The 23,609-nt window shown below is 49.4% G+C and overlaps 2 protein-coding genes across 2 annotated transcripts; one reads left to right on the top strand and one right to left on the bottom strand.

The window, feature by feature from the left end:
* Nucleotides 1-593: 593 nt before the first annotated feature.
* VPS52 (VPS52 subunit of GARP complex) lies at nt 594-14,250 on the bottom strand. The gene is made up of 20 exons (XM_073641985.1): nt 14,135-14,250; nt 12,802-12,874; nt 12,452-12,504; nt 11,184-11,259; nt 10,951-11,018; nt 10,582-10,757; nt 9,805-9,955; nt 9,486-9,586; nt 8,060-8,192; nt 5,208-5,265; nt 4,582-4,715; nt 4,305-4,460; nt 4,037-4,155; nt 3,576-3,699; nt 3,123-3,218; nt 2,904-3,011; nt 2,758-2,823; nt 2,576-2,687; nt 2,384-2,502; nt 594-874 (listed from the first exon to the last, which is right to left on the bottom strand). Exons 1-20 carry the CDS (start codon nt 14,141-14,143, stop codon nt 728-730), a joined length of 2,079 nt encoding a protein of 692 aa, XP_073498086.1. The 5' UTR covers nt 14,144-14,250; the 3' UTR covers nt 594-727.
* A 13-nt stretch (nt 14,251-14,263) lies between these two features.
* RPS18 (ribosomal protein S18) lies at nt 14,264-20,222 on the top strand. The gene is made up of 6 exons (XM_073641986.1): nt 14,264-14,324; nt 15,138-15,236; nt 15,336-15,422; nt 15,501-15,602; nt 16,060-16,151; nt 20,102-20,222. Exons 1-6 carry the CDS (start codon nt 14,322-14,324, stop codon nt 20,175-20,177), a joined length of 459 nt encoding a protein of 152 aa, XP_073498087.1. The 5' UTR covers nt 14,264-14,321; the 3' UTR covers nt 20,178-20,222.
* Nucleotides 20,223-23,609: the final 3,387 nt, after the last annotated feature.

The following is a 23,609-nucleotide window of genomic DNA, read 5'->3' as shown; positions in this document are numbered from 1 at the left end:
CTATATAATAGATCCCTCTGTGTGTAATGACTCTATATAATAGATCCCTCTGTGTGTAATGACTCTATATAATATAGGAGTTTCACTTTTTATATTGAAGAACTGAAATAAATTAACTTTTTGATGATATTATAATTTTGTGAGACGCACCTGTAGTTAAACTTTCTTTCCACCTTAGCACTGCAGTATTTTGCTCTGCCCTGTCCAGGAGCGCCACTTTGGGGACTCTGTATGGATGACGTAGGACGTGTCATCCACATGAAGCAAGAAGGAGGACGGCGATCGTAAGAAGATGGGAGGCTCCGGACCAAGATGAGCAACACCCATCGGCCTGGACCGTCCCCAGATGAGTATAATAAAAGCTCTTTTTCTTGTCTTTCAGGTCGGATCGGGGCCTTATGTTGATGGTCATATGACAGGTTCTCTTTAACTACAGCACAGGACCAAATCAAATGGTATGTCTCAGGTGTACAGAGGGGTCAGATGGCAATGTCATCATGTGTGAAATGCGTCATAGCAGAAAAAGGTGGTAGCATTTGTTGGGATATTAAAAACTGATGACCGCTTCCCTTTAATCATCCAATGACAGAGTCTGAGACCGGAGACGTTACTTTATTAGGGACAGGTTTATCACATAAATTAAGAACCTTACAAGACGAGGAGCGGCCAGGAGACGTTGGTGTAGAGACTATTGTACAGTATTTCACAATCCAGAAGTGCGGACCCCTCAGAAGTTTGGTTTGTGCTTCTTCAGCTCGACCATCAGATGATGGAGATTGATTAATTCTGAGCAAACCGGCAGATTCCTGAGCGGGGGCTGGGACAGGATCTTATGGAAGCGATGATAATACTGGATCAGCTGTGTGAGCGCCCCCTGCAGGAGAGAGAAAAAACTCAGATCAAAGCCTGTATGAATTTATAGATGGGATTGATTTGCAGTTTTATACAAACCGTAGAAGATCAATGTTATGGTGTTCAGAGGAGAATGGAGATAAGTGTGCGATCAGCTATTAATATTCTTGTGGCTGCAGATCTCCTCGAAAAAGTTAAACCTTTTATCCACCTTTATTTTGTATAAATGTTATTGAGGTCAAAGCTGAATCCCCTGTGGAGTGAAATGCTAACATTCTAGCTAGCTGTAGCCACCACTAGGGGGAGCTCCCTGTATACAGAGATACATATTGAGATCCTGTCTGTGGCGACCACTAGGGGGAGCTCCCTGTATACAGAGATACATGATAAGATTCTGTCTGCAGCCACCACTAGGGGGAGCTCCCTGTATACAGAGATACGTGAAAAGATTATGTCTACAGCCACCACTAAGGGGAGCTCCCTATATACAGAGATACATGATTAAATTCTGCCTGCAGCCACCACTAGGTGGAGCTCCCTGTATACAGAGATACATGATAAGATTATGTCTACAGCCAACACTAAGGGGAGCTCCCTATATACAGAGATACATGATGAAATTCTGTCTGCAGCCACCACTAGGGGGAGCTCCCTGTATACAGAGATACATGATGAAATTCTGTCTGCAGCCACCACTAGGGGGAGCTCCCTGTATACAGAGATACATGATAAGATTCTGTCTGCAGCCACCACTAGGGGGAGCTCCCTGTATATAGAGATACATGATAAGATTCTGTCTGCAGCCACCACTAGGGGGAGCTCCCTGTATACAGAGATACATGATAAGATCCTGTCTGTAGCCACCACTAGGGGGAGCTCCCTGTATACAGAGATACATGATAAGATTCTGTCTGTAGCCACCACTAGGGGGAGCTCCCTGTATACAGAGATACATGATAAGATTATGTCTATAGCCACCACTAAGGGGAGCTCCCTATATACAGAGATACATGATGAAATTCTGTCTGCAGCCACCACTAGGTGGAGCTCCCTGTATAGAGATACATGATGAAATTCTGTCTGCAGCCACCACTAGGGGGAGCTCCCTCTATACAGAGATACATGATGGGATCCTGTCTGCAGCCACCACTAAGGGGAGCTCCCTGTATACAGAGATACATGATAAGATTCTGTCTGCAGCCACTAGGAGGAGCTCCCTGTATACAGAGATATATGATGAGATCCTGTCTACAGCCACCACTAGGGGGAGCTCCCTGTATACAGAGATATATGATAAGATCCTGTCTGTAGCCACCACTAGGGGGAGCTCCCTGTATACAGAGATACATGATAAGATTCTGCCTGCAGTCACCACTAGGGGGAGCTACCTGTATACAGAATCTGTAGTATCCGCTGTACTACTTAGCATGTGATTGCACATTTACATCGTCTTGCCGGCAGTAATTTCTGACATGGCTGCGGATATATATAGATAGCGGATATTGTCCTGTCCTCCTCAGATCCACGTTACCTGTATTATGCTGGTGCCATTCTTGAAGTTGGTGAAGGACCTCATCACATCATGGCTGAGCGTCTCCACCGCCTGTTTCCACGTAGAAGAGAAGCCTCGCACCAGCAGAGCGACACGAGCTGGAAGAAAGAAACGGGTCAGGAGTGGGGCCAGCCTCTCATTGCACGTGGTCCGCATCATGGAGTCGCCCACCTTCCTCGCTCCGGAGCCGGTCCAGCTGCCCCTTCTCAATAAGAGCTTCAGATTCTTTCACAAAGGCGATCATTCCCCCAAAGGATGGAGACAGGATCTCTTCTATAAACTCCTGGTGGAGAAATGTGACATCAGCCCAGTGCCATAAAGTGCAGTAAAGAGCCGCTGCAGCAGCCACTGACCTGAGTCCGCGCAGTTAGAAGCTGCTGGAAACTTTCCACCTCTTTACTGTCAGATGACGCCCGTTCCTTTAAATAAAGAATGAGAAGATGAATAAAGGATGGGGGTTGTACAGAGACAGGTAGTAACAGGGGCGTCCATAACTCACCATCAGCACGCTCAGCATCATGTCGTAGTTATTAATCAGGAAGATGAGCTGCTCCTTCCTGGACGAGAACTCCGCTGCCATTCTCAGGACAAAGTTCTCCACCTCCACCTGAAGTAAGAAACTACAGAGTAAACTAAGGAGGAAGACGAGGCGGGAGACGGTGCACAGACTCCCCGATCCCAGGGCATTCATCACTGATATAGCACTATACACCGGTACCTGCAGCTGCCCCAGGAGGACGTGCGTCTTCTCATTTGGAAATGTCTGGTTTATGCTGACAATAGCCGAAGAGAACTCAGCATAACGTCTGGTGATCTGCGAGGAGGATGAGAACATGCACATGACTTATCAGGTATTATACTCCAGAGCTGCACTCACTATTCTGCTGGTGCAGTCACTGTGTACATACATTACATTACTGATCCTGAGTTACCTCCTGTATCATCCTCCAGAGCTGCACTCACTTTTCTGCAGGTGTAGACACTGTGTACATACATTACATTACTGATCCTGAGTTACATCCTGTATCATCCTCCAGAGCTGCACTCACTATTCTGCTGGTGCAGTCACTGTGTACATACATTACATTACGGATCCTGAGTTCCATCCTTATTATACTCCAGAGCTGCACTCACTATTCTGCGGGTGGAATATGTAATCCCTGGGTCTTACATAGTGGGGTCTCGTGTCCAGAGTCCCCAGTCTCTGAGGGTCCGTGTTCCGGATACTCTGTATGTTCAGCTCCAGGATATATTGGAAGCGAGGCCACAGCATGTCCAGCAGGGCGTCCCAGTACCTGTGACGGGCGAGGACAACAGTAATTACCGGCAGCCCCAGTAGATCCACTATCACCAGAGCTCCATTCACTTCAATGAGAACAGAGGAGTAACACAACTGCAACTCAGGCTACACGGGGTCTTGTTTGTCCTCCATTAGCTTGGTAACACATAGCTCTGCCTACGAGCTGCATACACAAAACGGCATATTTTCAAATCAAGACCATTTGCAGACACTCTCCATTTTTGTACATTTTAGATGCATTAGCGCAATAAGAGATGTCTGTAAACCTGTAGAAGCCTCTGACTATAGGTCTTGTCCCTAGGACGGTGCATTATAGAGGCGGCACGTCTCACTTGTCTATGGCAGGGATGTCCCTCCTCTGCGCGATGCCCTTGAACCGCAGCACGATGTGTATACAGAGGAAGATGGCGATGCTGTCGTAGCAGTCCGACACGTAGGAGTCAATGTGCTTCTGTAGATGGAGGATGAGAATGAATGAGTCGCAAATGGGACAGTGGCCAATCACAGCCCGGCTCTCATTTCCTGCAGCACTTTTTGGATTATGAAAGCAGAGCCCTGATTGGTTGGAATGGTCTATATTTTTCCCATATGTGGACTCACCAGGAACATGGACAAGCTGCGGCCCATCACCGTATTGAACAGCTCCAGAGCGGCCACTCCGCTCACCAGGAAGAAGTCCGAGAGGAAGAGGAACTCCCGGCAGCTGTTGTCCAGGAGGGCGTAGTGCTGACTGCGAAACAGGGACTCAAACGGGTACTGGAGAGAGGACGGGGAGAAGGACACCATCAAAGACCCCACAAAAAATGATAAAAGGGTCTCCATTTCTCTGTGCATCCCCCGCCCTTCTTTCACAGCCTCGTCCTGGTCCGTCACTTACTCTGACGTCGCTCCTCTGCGCCGTGTGCGGCACGATGATCGGACCCTCCAGCTCGGTCGGATTGATGATGGCCGCCCTGTTCCCTACGGTGAACACCGTGTTCTTGTTCCGTAATGCCGGTTTGGAGAAGAAGCGTGTCTCAGAATTAAGGAGAATAAAAGCCGAATTACGAGGCAAGGATATAAGATCAGCCGCCATTATGGAGAGGGAAGGAGGCCAGGACCAGCACAACTGGGCACATTTGCCCCTTAATACTACAGAGTTTTGGGCTTTGAAGGGCTTTTCCTCACTTCTGCAGGGGCGTCAATGGAGGGGGCAGACCGGGCTTGTGCCCAGGGTGCAGTCAGCACCGTAACATGCAAAAAGCTAACGGTCACGTAACACTTCAGTTGGGTACAGGAGGGGGCGCCACACTGAATTTTACGCCTAGGTGCAGGAAAACCAAGACTGGCCTCTGACTTCTACATGGAGAGGGGAGTGGAGCCATTGATGTTTCGCAGTGCAGCAGAATAAAGCCCCCGACGTTGCTGTAAAACCCCTACGGGCGGACGTTTAGTGGTTAATCTATAGTAAAGGCAGCAGATGAGTGATGCGAGGTGGGAGCCCGAGGACAGGGACCAGGATATCTTTTTTGGCCGTGTCCTCAATGCCCATCAGGTCGTCCTTCTCTGCGACTTCCTCGTACTGAAATAAAACGAAAAAGAAAGAAGGGCGGACATGATGAAAGGGGGAGGGGAATAATGTCCTCATCATACCCCAGAGCAGCAATCACATCCTGGTCATACACTGCTCACACACCTATGTTATAGCGGTGCATGATCCCTGATCAGTCCTGTGTACCGCACCCATGACGTAAAGTAAAGAAGCTGAACATGGCCGCGGTCACATCCCCCCGCGTGTCCGGTGACTGCAGGGGTAAATAATGCGCTGGGGGACATGATTCAGCCCATGGATCCGTCCTGTGCGTCTCCTCCGCATGGGATGACGCCATGTTTAGTCCTATCCATTAACCCACGGATGCGCAGCACATGGCTGATCCGTGCGCTATACCCCTCCGTATACGGGAGGTTGCTCCTCCCAATGTTATAAGGATTCAATACTGTGACACCTTATTATACAGCCGCAACGCCAAAAAAGCCACTGTGTAAAATGTGCAGAAAACAAGAATACGATGAGGAGGAAATCTCATCTCTATATTTTATCACACAGAACATAGAACAGATCAGAAGGTGAATGTCGGACATATTTACATTTCATTTGAAAAAAAAAATGTATTTAGAAATTGATGGCGGCAACACATCTCAGAGCAATTGTGTCCGCCGTTGTGCCCGGGCCGTGTCCGCCATTGTGCCCGGGCCGTGCTCACTACTGTGGGACAGACTTCAACAGTCTGTAAATGTCGGGGAAGTGGGGAGACATTTGCTGGAGTTTTTGGAAAGGAACGTTGTCACCTTCTTGTCTGATGTCGGATTCTCGCTGCTCCACAGTTCGGGATCTTTGCCGGATTTTTTGTTTCCTAATGCATCAAATGTTTTCTAATGGTGAAAGGTCCAGACTGCAGGCGGCCGATTTATCCCCCGAACTCTTCTCCTGCAGAGCTGTGCTGCTGTGATGGAGGCAGGATGGGGTTTACCTTTACCATTGTCCTGCTCTAATATGCAAGGTCTTCCCTGAAATAGACGTTGTCTGGGTGAAGAAGATGTTGTTTGATCTCCTCTATATAATGCTCAACATTGATGGTGCCTTTCATGTCTAACTGCCCCTGCCATAGGCACCAATGCAGCCCCCATATAATCACAGACGTGAACTGTGTGCAGATAACAAGCTGGATGGTCCCTCTCCTCGATAAGAAGCTGGATGGCCCCTCTCCTCGATAACAAGCTGGATGGCCCCTCTCCTCGATAACAAGCTGGATGGCCCCTCTCCTCGATAACAAGCTGGATGGCCCCTCTCCTCGATAACAAGCTGGATGGCCCCTCTCCTCGATAACAAGCTGGATGGCCCCTCTCCTCGATACCAAGCTGGATGGTCCCTCTCCTCGATAACAAGCTGGATGGTCCCGCTCCTCGATAACAAGCTGGATGGTCCCGCTCCTCGATAACAAGCTGGATGGTTCCTCTCCTCGATAACAAGCTAAATGGCCCCTCTCCTCGATAACAAGCTGGATGGCCCCTCTTCTCGATAACAAGCTGGATGGCCCCTCTCCTCAATAATAAGCTGGATGGCCCCTCTCCTCACTAATAATCTGGATGGCCCCTCTCCTCGATAACAAGCTGGATGGCCCCTCTCCTCGATATCAAGCTGGATGGTCCCTCTCCTAGATAACAAGCTGGATGGTCCCTCTCCTCAATAACAAGCTGCATGGCCCCTCTCCTCGATAACAAGCTGGATGGCCCCTCTCCTCGATAACAAGCTGGATGGCCCCTCTCCTCGATAACAAGCTGGATGGCCCCTCTCCTCAATAATAAGCTGGATGGCCCCTCTCCTCAATAATAAGCTGGATGGCCCCTCTCCTCACTAATAAGCTGGATGGCCCCTCTCCTCAATAATAAGCTGGATGGTCCTTCTCCTCCTTTGTCCGCAGGACATGGCATCCAAGGTTTCCATAAAGAATTTCACGTTTTGATTCATCTGACCACAGAAGAGTTTTCCATTTTGCCTCCGTCCATTATAAATGATCTTTGGCCCAGAAAAGATGGCAGAATTTCTGTTTTGTGCTGATATATGGCTTCTACGTTACACGATAGAGCTGTACCTTACATTTGGGGATCGCACGGCGATCTGTAATCACTGACAACCAATTATTGAAGTATTCCTGAGCCCGTGCAGTCATTTGCATGATCGAACCATGCCCATTTGTAATGCAGCACCGCCTGAAGGCCCGTAGATCACAAGAATCCAAAACTGACCGTCGGCCTTGTCCCTTAAAGACATGGGTTTCTCCACATTCGTCTAATGATATTATATGCTGTACATGGGGGATATTCAAAGTCTTTGCAAATATATGTTAAGGAACATTTTTATGAAATTATTCCACAATTTTTAGCTGCAGTTGTTCTCAGATTAGTGATCTCCGACCATCTTTACTCCTGAGAGACTCTGCCTCTCTAACATGCTCTTTTTACACACAGTCATGTGACTGTTGAAATTTGACCCTTCGGCTGATTTTCATTATCACCATTTACGGTTTCGGACTTTTCTTAACCCTGTCCCAAATTTTCCAAGATGTGTCGCTGCCACCAGTTTCTAAATGAGTTAATGTTTTCAAATGAAATGTAAAAATGTCCGACGCTCATTGTTTGATCTGTTCTAACTTCTGCTGTGAATATTATAAGGTGAGAAGAGAGTTTCCATATCATTATATTCTACTTCTCTTTACACAGTGCCCCAACTTTATCGGAGTAGGGGTTGTATATTAGTTCCCGTCATCTTCTCTGCCGCTGCTCATCTGTCATTTCCCCCATTGCTCCTTTCTCACCTGCACTTTCATCAGGCGGCTGGTGTAAGACTTGAAGTAGGACAAGTAGACTTTGCTCATAGTCTCCATATACTCGTCCTGGATCTCCTGAGCCACGGATCTCTCGTTCCCCAAAAGGAATTGATAGAAGAACCTGCAGACAAAAACCTAAAGTGATGAACTGGAATATAAGTTCGTGTGTATGCGGCGTGTAAGCGCATGTTCACACTGGCCACTAAACAGACAAAACCCAAGATAAAAACAAAAGTAAGCAAATACCCTTCAGTAAACAAATAACTTCATGCACTATTGCTGTTTTAACATAATTTTGATTTTAAAAAAAACCTAACATGTAGTACATGTATTTCCCCATGGCTGGGTGTCCATTAGCCGGGTCTCGGTCCTTCTCAGCCTTTATTCATATGTAAATCACTTGACATATGGTAAGGCTTTAATACTAGCCGAAAGGACAGTCCTGAATAGGGTCACCTTGACGTGGTGGGATGGCTTTTATGTTTTTTTTGAACCTGCAGACAAGTAATAATCTGGATATCACAGTGGAATGCACCTCTCCGTCACATTACAGGCTTGGATGTATGAGAGAAGAGATATATCAGACCGCTAGGGTCCGACTCCAGCTGAAGAAAGAGTGTAGCAATGTCAGGTAGGATAGGGTTAAATTCTAGCTCTGCAGGCTCTGATTAGTGCACCTGGCTAGCTCTGCACATGAAGAGGCTAGCTGTTCTCCTAAGTCAGCTCAGGGAAGGTGACCATACTTGATGTGTCTTAGAGCTAAAGAGAGAGACAGGCAACCATCCCTCTCTGAGAAGAGTCTGCACCGCCCATGCGCAGAGAACCACAAGTACCAGTGGTTGCTATGGATGATTGTGTTTGACCAGATTGGGGCTAGCTCAGCTGTGTCTGAGTAGCCATGGTCTGTTCTGTTTAGTTAGCGCCTGGATAAGGCCGGGATTTATGTTTATGAGTTTGTTTTGGTGCTGTGCAACCTGTGGAAAGCAATAAAAACTGCACGTGTTTGGACCAAAACTGCATTGCCTGTGTGAACGCTACCTAATGCTTAATGCCTACCAGAGAGAGTGAAGCGGAGCGCTGCAGCCTCTTCAGTATTTACCAGTTATGGCTCCATGTATTTCGTACCAGTTGTGTCTGATATTACGGCTCAGCCTCGTTTATTTTAATGGGACTAAGCTGCAGAACCAGAATCAGCTACCAAGATCAATGTGGCGCTGTGCAGCGGTGCCAGGAGCCCCCCACCAATCTACTACTGACGGCCTATAGAAGGGGGGAGGTCATCAATGTAACACCCCTATAAGAGCAGTGAAGGCTGAGCTGTATTAAGAATCAGAGGGGGTGCAATGAAGACAAGCACTTATTGCTACTTGTAGGGTAAATTATTGCGACAAATTAATTTTAACCCCGAACTCACCGGTATTTGAGCAGTGCATTCTGGGGGATCTGGTAATTCGTCATTGGTTTCCGGAAGGAGTAGATCTTCTGCAGAATGAACTCACGAACTTTAGCTACAGCCTGAAATCCAGAACAGAAGATTAATAACCGGGAGGATTGTACAAAGCGAGAGAGAGAAGACGCACAGCAGAATACAGCGATCTGTACACGGCTGGGGCTCAGGACGGACACAGACAACATCTCTGTACAAGGGAGAGCGCTGCTCCGGAAGCAGAGATGCCGATAGATGAGATCCAGCAAGTGGCATAACCAGATTGTGAGAGGAGGGCGACACTGACCTTTATCTTCAGCTTGTGCAGCGTGTCCTGTACGTCCCCGCAGGCCTGAGTGTCCCTGAACGCCTGCTCCTTCACATAATTGATCTTATTATTTAGCTCCTGTAACTGCTCCACAAACTGCTGCTCTGTGACCGGGACGTCCAGGATCACACTGCAACCGAGAAATGTGGGTGTCTGAGCCTCCACCGGATGGGCGAGCTGTCAGTGACTGTCTGTGGGCATCTAAGTGATCACTGAAGGTGCGCGTCCTCCCCAGGTGTCCTTGTGCGTGCATGTAGTCACCAGGGGTCTCTATGTATGCGTGCTCACAGTCACCAGAGGCCCAAGTTCATGCACACCATCACTAGGGGTCCATGTGCGCGTACAACATAACAAGAGGTCCATTTCCATGCTCACAGTCACCAGGGGTCCTGATGCATGCCACAGTCATCAGGGGTCCTGAAGCATGCCACAGTCACCAGGGGTCCTGAAGCATGCCACAGTCTCCAGGGGTCCTGAAGCATGCCACAGTCTCCAGGGGTCCTGAAGCATGCCACAGTCTCCAGGGGTCCTGAAGCATGCCACAGTCTCCAGGGGCCCCAGTTCATGCACACCATCACTAGGGGTCCATGTGCACATACAACATCACAAGAGGTCCATCTCAATGCTCACAGTCACCAGGGGTCTGTGCATGTGCTCTCCGTCACCAGGGGTTCCAGTGCAAGAACACTATCACCAGGGGTCCCAGTCTTTATGTGCCCGTCTCTCCTCACCTGCCCCCGTACACAATGCACTTACCTTATCATGGTGTTGGGGATGATCAGCTCGTCGACCAGCTCGCTCAGTTCACTCCTCACAGTCTGGCGGTTTTTCAGCTTTATGTTCATGGCGAGTGACATCTCCTGTAAGGACTGGATCTCTGAGCTGATGGAGCTGAGGTCAGACTGGAAGCCGCCCAGCATGAGGCCCATCCTCTGGGAACGCAACACATGGAGACAATGCAAAACACAATAACAGGAGAAAGGAGAAGACATTATGGCAGACACCGACCCATGAAGTGGCTGCTGTCATCACCCACACTAACAATACAAGGTGGCTGCACCGCAGGACACTATACTCATATCTGAGCACATGATACAGCAGAGCTGTGACTGAAGAGACTCTCACCTCCAGGATGGCGTCACAGGCGATGATCTGGTTGTGCAGGGAGGCGATGTTCTGACTTTGCTCAATATCTACAAGCAAGCTGAGAAAAACGGACACAAAGCTAAGAGTAAAATACAAGATGGGAGGACGGGGGGGGGGGGGGGGGCGGGAGAGACGGGAAGATGGGAGGGTGAGAAAGACGGGAGGGTCGGAAAGACGGGAGGGTCGGGCTGATCCTGCCAGTGGAAGGATACAGTCTTTGATGGACACATGTTCGATCTGCTGCAGCTCCAGCTCCACCTGCTTAGAGTACTGTCTGAGGTCCACACCCTGAGAGCGGCCAGAGGACGGATCCGCCGGAACAAAGGTGAAGGAAACAGAAAAAGAGAAACAATTATTTATGGAATTCACGTATAGAACGTTCCAGCTCTCACATCTGTACACAAGACAGAAGTCTGGGGGTATTCACACAGTGCAGTGAGGTACGGCTGCATTATTACTGTACCTCAGCTGAATATCAACAGGAACAAATACAACCGCAGTAACCCGCAGTGCAGTAGTGGGGCAGCTCCACGCCGCAGTGCACTAGTGGGGCAGCTCCACGCCGCAGTGCACTAGTGGGGCAGCTCCACGCCGCAGTGCACTAGTGGGGCAGCTCCACGCCGCAGTGCACTAGTGGGGCAGCTCCACGCCGCAGTGCACTAGTGGGGCAGCTCCACGCCGCAGTGCACTAGTGGGGCAGCTCCACGCCGCAGTGCACTAGTGGGGCAGCTCCACGCCGCAGTGCACTAGTGGGGCAGCTCCACGCCGCAGTGCACTAGTGGGGCAGCTCCACGCCGCAGTGCACTAGTGGGGCAGCTCCACGCCGCAGTGCACTAGTGGGGCAGCTCCACGCCGCAGTGCACTAGTGGGGCCGCTCCACGCCGCAGTGCACTAGTGGGGCCGCTCCACGCCGCAGTGCACTAGTGGGGCCGCTCCACGCCGCAGTGCACTAGTGGGGCCGCTCCACGCCGCAGTGCAGTAGTGGAGCCGCTCCACGCCGCAGTGCAGTAGTGGAGCCGCTCCACGCCGCAGTGCAGTAGTGGAGCCGCTCCACGCCGCAGTGCAGTAGTGGAGCCGCTCCACGCCGCAGTGCAGTAATGGAGCCGCTCCACGCCGCAGTGCAGTAATGGAGCCGCTCCACGCCGCAGTGCAGTAATGGAGCCGCTCCACGCCGCAGTGCAGTAATGGAGCCGCTCCACGCCGCAGTGCAGTAATGGAGCCGCTCCACGCCGCAGTGCAGTAATGGAGCCGCTCCACGCCGCAGTGCAGTAATGGAGCCGCTCCACGCCGCAGTGCAGTAATGGAGCCGCTCCACGCCGCAGTGCAGTAATGGAGCAGCTCCTCGCCACAGTGCGGAAATACCCCCGACACACTGTGACAAGCAATACATGATTTGTACATTCACTGACACGAAGCAGAAACTGACAAAAAAAGGACATTAGAAAACTGCTGACCATGATATCATCTGTATAACACTCACCGTCTTCAAGGCTTCCTGCACCAGAGCGTCCTCCAGGTTCTCCTGAATGTGGACTGAGCAGAGAGATGAATAGACATATAAGCAGAGAAAGGGGGAAGAGACGGCCGCCACCACCGGCCCCTCAGAGAGGACCCCCAGACCTCCACATGATGGAGAGGAGACACAGGCTGATAATGGCGCCTTTTATCTACAGCGTCCTCCATACCGCTCCTCCCCCACAGCTGGCTTCCATTTATAGCGGAATGCTCATATTTGGCAGAGGGGTTGGGGATCCTCATCTTTATCAGGACCCGGGAAAAGCAGAAAAATACAGAGATGGTGGGATGATAGGGACCGGAGCGGATACTCACTGCTCACCGTGTCCAGAGTCAAGTCATCAGAGGTCAGGTCCAGATCTCCGAGGTTCAGGGTTAACTCCTCCATCTGGAAGAAGAAGGGCAGAGGTCAGGTCAGACGCGGGGTCCGGCCGCGCGACGGGTCAGACGCGGGGTCCGGCCGCGCGACGGGTCAGACGCGGGGTCCGGCCGCGCGACGGGTCAGACGCGGGGTCCGGCCGCGCGACAGGTCAGACGCGGGGTCCAGCGCTGCGTCTGGTGGTCTCGGCCTCTGGACACAGGAGCAGATCAGCTGTTACAATGTATCAGTCCAGGATTGTCCAGTCTGGATACAATTGTAACAAACCTTCAGCTGTGAGAGCCACCAGTCCTGATAAAGAACAATGTTCCATTCACTGACAACAAGCAGAGATGATGATCAGGAAACCAGATACATTTCTAAAGTGTCAGCTCCTATATACTATGGTGACTGCGCTGCGCTGACAGCAGATCGAGGAGGACGATGCAGAGCGTCAATGTTACTTATAGAAACCCTATTCTGCAGGAGATGAGAGGAGTTGTAGTCCCCTGCACTATTATACAAGGAATGGACATCCTCAGCAGCTGGCACTGCCCGGGTACATCCCATTATTAATAACCATCCTCCATCAGAGCAGACACACAGGACAATCACAGCCTTCAGCGCAGACTCACAGGACAACCACCCCCATCAGAGCAGACACACAGGACAACCACCCCCATCAGAGCAGACTCACAGGACAACCACCCCCATCAGAGCAGACTCACAGGACAACCACCCCCATCAGAGCAGACTCACAGGACAACCACCCCCATCAGAGCAGACACATAGGACAACCACCCCCATCAGAGCAGACACACAGGACAACCAACCCCATCAGAGCAGACACACAGGACAACCAACCTCATCAGAGCAGACACACAGGACAACCAACCTCATCAGAGCAGACACACAGGACAACCACCCCCATCAGAGCAGACTCACAGGACAACCACCCCCATCAGAGCAGACTCACAGGACAACCACCCCCATCAGGGCAGACATATAGGACAACCACCCCCATCATCAGAGCAGACACACAGGACAACCACCCCCATCAGAACAGACTCACAGGACAACCACCCCCATCAGAGCAGACACACAGGACAACCACCCCCATCATCAGAGCAGACATACAGGACAACCACCCCCATCAGAGCTGACTCACAGGACAACCACCCCCATCATCAGAGCAGACACACAGGACAACCACCCCCATCAGAGCAGACTCATAGGAAACCACCCCATCAGAGCAGACACATAGAGCAACCACCACCATCATCATCTCACCTCAGCCATCTCTGGACTCTCCAAAACACAGCACCAGCTCCACTTCCGGCTCTGCTTCCGGGTCCAGGACTACAATCCCCACAACTCCCCGAGAGTACAGTCACCGGAAATGACGTAGAGGGGTTGGCCTTGTATAAAAGAAGAGGCGCGTCACTTCCTTTTCCTCTCTTTCCCTGCGGTCGCCGCCATGGTGAGTGTTACAGAGGCGCAGAGAAGGGAGGTCCCGCCAATCCAGCGCCATCTGTCCCCGGGAGAGCTCGGGGGGCTGTGGCTGGCGGTGATCGCTGTTTGTGGGGGTCTCGGGAAGGCTTTTATGCCGATATTGTGGAGGAAGCCCCCGGAGGATGGGCGCTAGAGGTGGCTACACGGCTTCTATGTGCCGCCTGTGGGCATCTGCTGTGTGGGGAGGATGAGTGATGTCCGGTGTGTGTGAGACATGGCGGCCCCTGCCCTGTACAGGCTGAGCCGCCGGGTGTGGGGGCCCCTGATGTGGTATTGAGGGGCCACAGCTGTAACCATGGCAGTAATGGGTGTAACACCTCATATAAGCCCCCTGCATACACTGACTGCCTTCTAAAGTCTCTGCGGTCAGAGAATGAGAAGAATCTTATGTCTGATCCTGACCTGGGACCTTCCTGGATTGGCGCAGGGATTGCAGGGTCTTGGTCTGGCCGCCATGTTTGTGTCTGCCAGACCCCTTGGGACCCTCGTATCTGCTGCATCCTCTCCTGTAGACCTGGCTCAGCGTCTTACCTCAATGCCGCAGCTTCTGGCCTACAAATCACAGAAAGCAGGTCTCCGGGTTCCCGTCTGGTGGCCGCGGACTACAGAACCTGGACCAGGGTCCTGCGAATTGTCCCTCATCTCCCATTAGCCGTAGAATGTGACCAAGACTGATGCAATTCACTGACCGCAACTGAAGATCTTGGAAGAAGCATTTTCTTAAATCGTTAATTGTCATTGTGATGTTGTAAATAAAATCTATTTCTTTGCCTTCTTTCAGTCGCTCGTCATCCCAGAGAAGTTCCAGCACATTCTGCGTGTTCTGAACACCAACATTGATGGACGCAGGAAGATCGCCTTCGCCATCACCGCCATTAAGGTGAGTCCTGCGCCTCTGCCTGTGGAACTTCTTGTAAGCTGGGAGTTGTAGTTCCACCATATCTACATGCAGTGATTTCGGGAACGTTTTGTCTCGCAGGGTGTCGGACGTCGTTACGCTCACGTGGTTCTACGTAAAGCAGACATTGACCTCACAAAGCGTGCAGGAGAACTGACTGAAGATGAGGTGGGTAGTGGTCCGGGTGATGCTCCTGCAGTCTGTGAGGTTTTCGTTCTGTGATTTAACCTGTTCCTCTTTTCCCAGGTTGAGCGCGTGGTGACAATTATGCAGAATCCTCGTCAGTACAAAATCCCAGATTGGTTTTTGAACAGACAAAAAGACATTAAGGATGGGAAATACAGCCAGGTATGTAGTCAGGGGAGCGAGGGTGGGTTTCTGGGAATACACAGGCTGACCATGAATCAACCAGACCCGAACTTCCAGCTTCATAGTCCTATATAAGGCTGTAAGTGCATGCAGTGATCTAGGAGGTGCTTATCCTTCCATCCCTAATATTGGCATTCCTGTCCTGTCATGGCTGACTGATCTCTTATGTCTGTGGCCACTTGTAGCCAACCTCGCAGCACAAGCACCAAAGATGCTGATCCCTTTCATAGGTTAGCTGATACTTGTCAAATCATTGGGACCCCATGGTCCCTGGAATCGGCGTCTTGACTGCCATTGTTGACCACTTTTCTCTAGCAGTGGTTGAACATACCCATCCATTCACTGTCTGTGGCACAGATGGACTTGATCTCGGTGCACCCACTATGGATATCATTGCTGATACTCCGGTTCGGTACTGACTGTCTTGTTCTTCTAGGTTCTTGCTAACGGACTTGATAACAAACTCCGTGAGGATCTGGAGAGGCTTAAGAAGATCAAGGCACACAGAGGCCTGCGTCACTTCTGGGGGTGAGTGCTGGGTGCTTGTAGTTGTGTGCGTGTAGTCTGCAATGTTGTGCTTTTTTTTTATTTTTTTTTTATTATTATTATTAGATAGATCGTCTGTATTGGTGGCCGATTAGGATATTCAGCAATATCAGATCAGTGGGGTCTGACACCCAGCGCCTCCCAAGTGATCAGCAGTGCTCAGCTCCGAGCTATGTAGCTGCTGTTCCTGTACAGATGACCTGGAGAACAACCACTTCACTTCAATGTGCGGTGCTGCAGATGCCTGATCGGTGGGGGGGCGCCAGGAGTCTGACCCCTCTGATCTGATATTGATTACCTGAGTGGTGTACAATCCCTTTTATGAATTCTGAATGAAGTGACTGGAGTTGCTTGCAGAGTTGCTGGGGGGAAAAAGCCTTCAACACTTGATAAGGCTGTGGGCCCACGATGCAAATTTCATGCGTTTTTGGTGTGGAAATTTCTGCAGCGTAAACGCATGGTAAGCCTTATGCCATGGTCCCCTATGCAATTCCGCAATGCCCATGCTGCAGATTTTTCCGCAGCGTTTATGCTGCGCTCAAAAATCCGCAGCATGTCCATTAATTTTGCAGAAGCGCAGCTTTTTCGCCACCATTGACTTGCATTAGAATGCGCCAATGACGCAAGACTGCATCTGTACTTGCGTCATTGGTGCTTTCTAATGTGCGGATGGTACCCGGGTGTAGAGGAGAGTCTCCCCCCGGACCCGGGTACCATTAAAAAATCTGTAAAAAAAAAAAAAAAAAGAATAAAATAATAAATGTATATTTACCTTCTGGCGGCCCGTGCTGTGCTCCTGCTTGCTTCCCGGAACTTCACGATGGAATGAAGGACCTGCGCTGACGTCAGTCATGTGACAGGTCACGCAACGCTGACGTCGGCAGGTCTTTCAATTCACGGCAGCCGGGACCGATCAATGCAAGCCAGTGCGGGCCATCGGAGGGTAAAGTATATTTATGTTTTTTTTTTTTTTTTTAACCACTCTCTCGGGTCACACTATATAAATCCATGCTGTCTGCATGGATTTATATAGTGTGACCTAGTTGTCAAGCACTTTCCAAGTGATGCTAATCGCTTGGAAAGCGCTTGTCAATCCGCATGCGGGAATGTCAATGAATAACGCTCCATTTCCGCATGTCCCTGGCAGGAAAACGCATGTACAATCTGCATGCGTTTTTTTTCTGCCAGGGAGATGCAGAAACGCTCAGGAAAAAATCCTGAGCATTTCTGCATCGTGGGCACATAGCCTTAAGGTGCAATTTCGTATTCAGTGTTGCAGTGACCTCCCCTGAATACACAAGATCCAGATGATCTAAAGGAGCTGTAATGTGACCGGCTGGGATCCTGACAACATTTGTTTCTTTTTGGCTTCTCTAATGTGTTGACGTTGTCCTCCAAATCTATATCTGCACCCACCCATTGTGCACGGAGTTGAGTGAGCGTGTTCCTCTGCGGTGGGGCACCGAGGAGCAACTTGTATAGGCAAAATGTCTGATACCACATTGTACAAAAGTTGTCAGGTTCTATGGTTGGCACTGCAGGTGATGGCGTATAATCTGTAGCCCTAACACAACTGCTGTCCGTGATCTGATGATGTGGACTGAAGGTTTTGTGCTTATCTTGGATCCAATGGCCTCTCATAATTTTGCACGGTTGTTAAGGCCAGTTGTCTCCAGCTTATAGCTTTTTTACATCTACAGTTTTCAGCACGCTCCTAAAGCTGCCAGCCATACAGAGGTTGATGTCTTTGCAACTTTTAATGCAAAGTGCATTGCTCAACATTGCCCGAAATCTATCATGTGTCCCCCAAAACCACGTACCCTGCAGGCCGGAGAATTCTGGCTTTAGTTATCCTCTCTCCTTGCACGTTTGTCTGTCACCATAAGACAGTGGTGTCCGAGGAACTGACCGCTGATTCCTCAGTTCTGCGGCTCCTGACATTAAATCATAGATTTTGACCAGTAGATCTGGTCTGTGACTGGATTTATTGTAGGGATCCACTGGGTTTATAAAGCATAATATATGGGGGATTATGGCTTCTATAGGGGCTGATTTGCCAAAAGCTTCATTATTGGACTGGGTTTGGTCATCACAAGAATAGAAAACCTATTAGTGAGGGCCATTGGATGCGACTGGTGCGATGGATCCTGCACGGTTTTGCGGTTTCTGTAATAGCCCAGTAAAATAAAAAACATTGATGTAGTCATGTACGCTGCCTGAAAGGGGCTGTCTGGTCCTCTGATAAGTCGACAGTCGATCTGACTGCAGACTTCTGATTCCTTACAGCATGAGCGCCACACACTATCAGGATCATCCGATGACTGCAAATTCAGTGAGGCTGCACACGTCTAGTCTGAGTGTAACCGTGTGTATGCAAACCACATACTTGCAGTCATGTGACTGACGCTGGGGAGTCTTGACAGTGTGTGGTGCACGTGCTGTAAGGAATCAGAAGTCTGCAGTCACAGAGCGACTGCAGACTTCTCAGAATATCTGACAACCAGTTTAATGGAAAGGTTTTGTAAACTTCACATCCATGACGATGAATGATACTCTTGTAGACGTCTTGTGCAATGAGGGGGTTGGCTATGGGCCTCTGTACAGTTAAGGACTTCATACACTTTAGACTAATGTTGGCCGACCATCTACTGCAAGATTTCCCAAACTCCTGTCCCCCAACACGTCATGTTTTCAGGATCTCCTTAGTATCGCACAGATGAGAGCCTTTGGCAATCTCTGATGCCTTGATAACGGTCATCTGCATTACGGAAAAAAAAAAATCCTGAACTCTTGACTTGTTAGGGGCTGTGAGGACTGGAGTGTAAAGGCCCCATTACACTTAGCGACGCTGCAACGATCCCGACAACGATACGACCTGTCAGGGATCGTTGCTGCGTCGCTATGTGGTCGCTGGTGAGCTGTCAAACAGGCAGGCTCACCAGCGATCAGGGGAGCAGCGACATCGTGGAAAGAATCTTTCCACGATGTCCTGGTTACCAGCCTGCTGAAGCAGGAGCAGGCTGGTAACCATGATAAATAGCGGGTTACTAGGGGCACACGTGCACTTGGTAACCCGCTATTTATCATGGTTACCACTCTGCTACGGGGAGCGGGAGGTTACCGCTCCCTGTAGCAGAGTGGTAACCGTGATAAACAGCGGGTTACTAAGTGCGTGTGTGCCCCTAGTAACGTGCTGTTTATCATGGTTACCAGCCTGATCGCTGGTCACACACAGCGATGTGTGCTGACCAGCGGGAGGGCAAAGACCAAATAATGGTCCAGGACATTTTGCAGCGATCAGTGACCTCACAGCAGGGGCCTGATCGCTGCAAAGTGTCACACATAGCGACATCGCTGGTGAGGTCGCTGGTGAGTCACCAAAACCGTGACACAGCAGCGATCTCGCTATGTGAGACGGGGGCTTAAGGAACGCTGGTCTGCAAGTGGGCCCCTAACAGATGTCAGGAGATAAGGATCCTGCAGTCTCATTTCTTCTGAGATGAGCTGCTGCTAAAGGGGCCAACTGACTCCTGTGTATGGGGGAGGCGCTCCCCGGCTTATCCATTGTTTGTTCACCTGCTATCTAAAGTGTATGGGTGGGCTACTCTGAAGCCCCATCTAATCTCAAGGGATCACTGAAGGTTTGGCTGGAAAACGCACCTTTCTTATTCCCTAAAGCATGTAATATGCCAAGATGAAACATTGGGCAGGTTTACACAGTGCTGCACAAGATATAGTATAATCCAGTAAATCAAGATTCATTGTTTCTCGGAAGGTCACGGTCACTGTCTGTCTCTTGGTTTGCGGTTGTACCTGCCAGCATTTGTGCAGTGACTTCTGCCAGACACATATGAATCTGATTACCTGTAATGCTTGGTAAATGTTAGTAGTGACTTTCATCAGTAACGCATGATTTCTTCTCCCCCCTACAGTCTGCGTGTGAGAGGACAGCACACAAAGACCACCGGACGCAGAGGACGTACAGTTGGTGTGTCCAAGAAGAAGTAACCGCTCCGCCTGTGTTATTGTCAATAAAGTTCTGTATAAAACAAATCTGCGGTGTCCTATTCTCTAAACATGGGGGCTCTGGGCTGGAGATGTATCCATGGAACATTACTGGGGTCTGCACAGGGCTACAGGCCGGGATTACATATTCTGCTCCTATTTCCAGGGTGTACGCCATAAATGTTTGATAGAGGGTGGATGCACAGAACAAGGGTCCCAACCTGTTAATGAGACCTCATTGTAGTGTGTGCTGGGATAATTGTATCAGATTATAGGGGTTTTACCACAGTAAAAAATGCAAGAGATCTTGGCAAATAATGCACGTCTCAAATACAATTGATTAGCAGAAATATCTGTGCCGCTTGATTACTGGTGGTATCTGTAATCGGATGGCACATATATGAAACATAGGCCCATGCAAACAGCAGCGTTTTTATATCAGTCTCCGACCCGGGACCGAGCAGCCAAGTGACCACTGTAAGCAGTGTTCATCTGATGCAGGCACCCAGTGCTTTACTATGCAGCGGTCTGTACCATGGCCAAGGGTACTCCTGGGCACTGTACAGATACACTTGACCCCATCCCACCTCCTCCCCAACCTCAGTACCATGATTATCCCAGTTCTCTTCAACCTACAATTAACCTCTGGTACCTTCCCTTCTGCTTTCAATAAGTGTCCTGAAGAAGCCATCCCTTGACCAGAGTTCTACGTCCACCTATCACCCTATATCGCTGCTCCTGTTTGCATTCAAACTCCTTGAACAGCATGTCCATGCCAAACTTTCCTACGTCCTTTCATCTAACTTGCTCTTTGACAACCTACAATCTGGCTTCCGTCCCCACCATTCCACCAAAGCTGCTCTAACCAAAATTACCAACTATTTACTGCCAAAGCCAACAGACAATTCTCTATACTCCTAGACCTGTCCTCTGCCTTCCACACAGTCACCTACTCCTTCTTAAAAATCCTCTTTGGCGTCAAATACCTCGCCCTCTCCTGGATCTCCTCATAGCTTTCTAACTGCTGATTTAGCGTCTTCCACACTACCTATTCATCCCACCCTCTCTGTGTTCCTTAAGACTCTGTCCTGGGACCCCTACTCTTCTCAATTTATACCTTTTTCACCTGGGACAACTCAAAGTCCCATGGCTTCCAGTAACCTATATGCGGATGATGCTCAGATCTACCTCTCTGCTCTCTAGAATCCTAGCGTGTCTCATCAGCCATATCCTCCTCTCGCTTCCTAAAACTCAATGTGGACAAGATGCAGCTTGTCATTTTTCCTCTATCACAATAAATCACATCCTACTTTCCCCTGTACCGATCTATGGTCCGCTTCCTCAGAGAACCATAAACCCTTCATGTCTTTCAAACTGCACATCCAAGCTCTCGCTACCTCCAACTCAAGTGTTTCCAGAGTCTTTCCTGAACACTAAATCTACTAAAATAGTGCATGCCCTCATCTCCTGCCTGGACTACTGCAATATCCTCCCTGCTAGAGATGAGCGACCCTGAACATCAAAGTTCAGGGTTAGTTCTGGACACCTAGTGTCTGGTGCTGAACTACAAACATGGACTTCTCCCGGAAGTCTATGTTCTGGGCAAAATCTGGAGAGAGATTCTGTGGGGGTACTCTGCTTCATTTAGTAGCCCCCTGGACCTTGCTACAACCATTTTACAACACCAAAGTGTGGGTGCCCATGGACTTCTATGGGGTTTGGGTTCTGGTACCAGAACTGAACTTTTGGTTGAACCTGACTAACCTGAACTTGCACGTGTCTGCTCATCCCTACTCCCTGCTAACACTATTGCACCTCTCAAGTCTGCCCATAACTGCTGCCTGGCTAATCTACCTCTCTCCTCACTATTCCTCTGCAAATCCCTTCATTGGCTCCCAATTCACCAGTTCAAACTACTAACACGGACCTACAAAGCCGTCCATAATCTGTCTCCTGATATCTCCGAATTAATCTCACAATATCTCCCAACATTTAATTAATCTCCGGTCCTCTCAAAACCTCCTTCTCTCCTCCATGCTAATACGTTCCTCATCCACTTGCATCCAAGAGTTTTCCAAGCATCCCCCATCCTCTGGAATTCTGTGCCACAACACGTCCGATTATCTGCCACATTCAGAGCTTTCAGGTGGAAGATGAAAAGCCATCTCTACAAGAAAGCTACTGTCTGCAGTGACCCACCTCACCCCCATTGAATCTGCCGCAACCGCCTAACCTGCTGTCTCCTTCCCCATTGTCCGGTAGAATGTCCTCTCCCCTCTGTACCTGTCTGTCACGGTTTGCGCACTATATTTTATATGTAACCCTTCTCATGTACAGCACCAGGGAATCAAACAGTCTTCTAAATATACATACCTGCATAGAATATGGCTGAGTGCCTGCATGATATGAACGCTCTGACTGGCACATAGACCTGAGCGCTGCTTACAAGAGTTGCTGACCTGCTTGGCTGGGGTCTGATTGCCGGCTACGAGATGTCCACGGTCTCCCCGGGATATGTGACTGATACGTGCGCTCTCCACCTGCACCAACTACAGTCATCTGCTCGCTCCACCCAGGAGAAGCCGCTGGTGGATAAACTGGTTGGAAGCAAATTCGGAGCCCAGTGATCAGACGACATAAGTAGCCCAATGTAGAAAAAGGACAATTTCTGGTCATTAATTTTTATATGCCTTTTTTTTCCTCCAAGAATTCTTAAATCTGAGGTTTGTTTTTTTTAATATATAAATCTTCAACATTTTAATGCACAAATTCTAAATATGGAAAAGTGACTGTGGGGCGGCAGATTCTGGGAGATGCTGTATGGACTTACATAGGGGTCTTGTAATGATTCATGATAGGACTGAGTGTGTGAGTAATATCCAGCCCAATCACAGGCTTGTATCAAAATTTTACTGAAAAACACAAACCCGCTCATGGCCCGACACCCATGATCGTTATGCAGAGTACAGGAAGCCCTGACGACTTGTTCCCACAAAGCTCTGCACTCTCTATCATCACTCCCGATAGATCTATGGTGGGGCAGGGGTCTAATAATAATCTTTATTTATATAGCACCAACATATTCCGCAGCGCTTTACAATTCAGAGGTTCATATTCAACAGTCATAAGTAACATAGCTAACGATAATAAAGCAAAAATAATGATGACCCTGCTCGTAAGTGCTTACAATCTACAATGAGGAGGGGGTGACAAAGTACAGGGGCTTATTATTTACAATGATGGTCCAGCCATCTTGAGGGGATGAGGGATAGATAATGGCTGCATGAGCTCATCGCCAGCCAGTATTTGTAGTGCTTTTGGGTGCGGTGGAGTTTGGTGGAGACTTATGTTTGGAGAAATAATTAATGGGCTATAAAAATATAAAGGACTTCAGTTAGGGAACGTGATAGGCCGCCCTAAACAAGGGTGTTTTCA

The sequence above is a fragment of the Phyllobates terribilis genome, unplaced genomic scaffold (genome assembly GCF_046119375.1).
Source record: "Phyllobates terribilis strain yellow unplaced genomic scaffold, ASM4611937v1 Scaffold_7__3_contigs__length_470593459, whole genome shotgun sequence".
Lineage (NCBI taxonomy): Eukaryota > Metazoa > Chordata > Amphibia > Anura > Dendrobatidae > Phyllobates > Phyllobates terribilis.
Note: the sequence above shows the minus strand (reverse complement) of the source record. Positions and strands in the feature narration are given on the sequence as shown.

Bases quoted from the DNA above. Each gene is read 5' to 3' on its own strand.
- VPS52 (XM_073641985.1), bottom strand. The intron at 12,505-12,801 runs GTGAGTATCCGC...CTCTCTGCTCAG, and splicing joins GACTCTGGACACGGTGAGCA to TCCACATTCAGGAGAACCTG. The intron at 9,956-10,581 runs GTAAGTGCATTG...TCTCGGTTGCAG, and splicing joins ATCCCCAACACCATGATAAG to TGTGATCCTGGACGTCCCGG.
- RPS18 (XM_073641986.1), top strand. The intron at 15,423-15,500 runs GTGGGTAGTGGT...CTCTTTTCCCAG, and splicing joins GAGAACTGACTGAAGATGAG to GTTGAGCGCGTGGTGACAAT. The intron at 16,152-20,101 runs GTGAGTGCTGGG...TCCCCCCTACAG, and splicing joins GGCCTGCGTCACTTCTGGGG to TCTGCGTGTGAGAGGACAGC.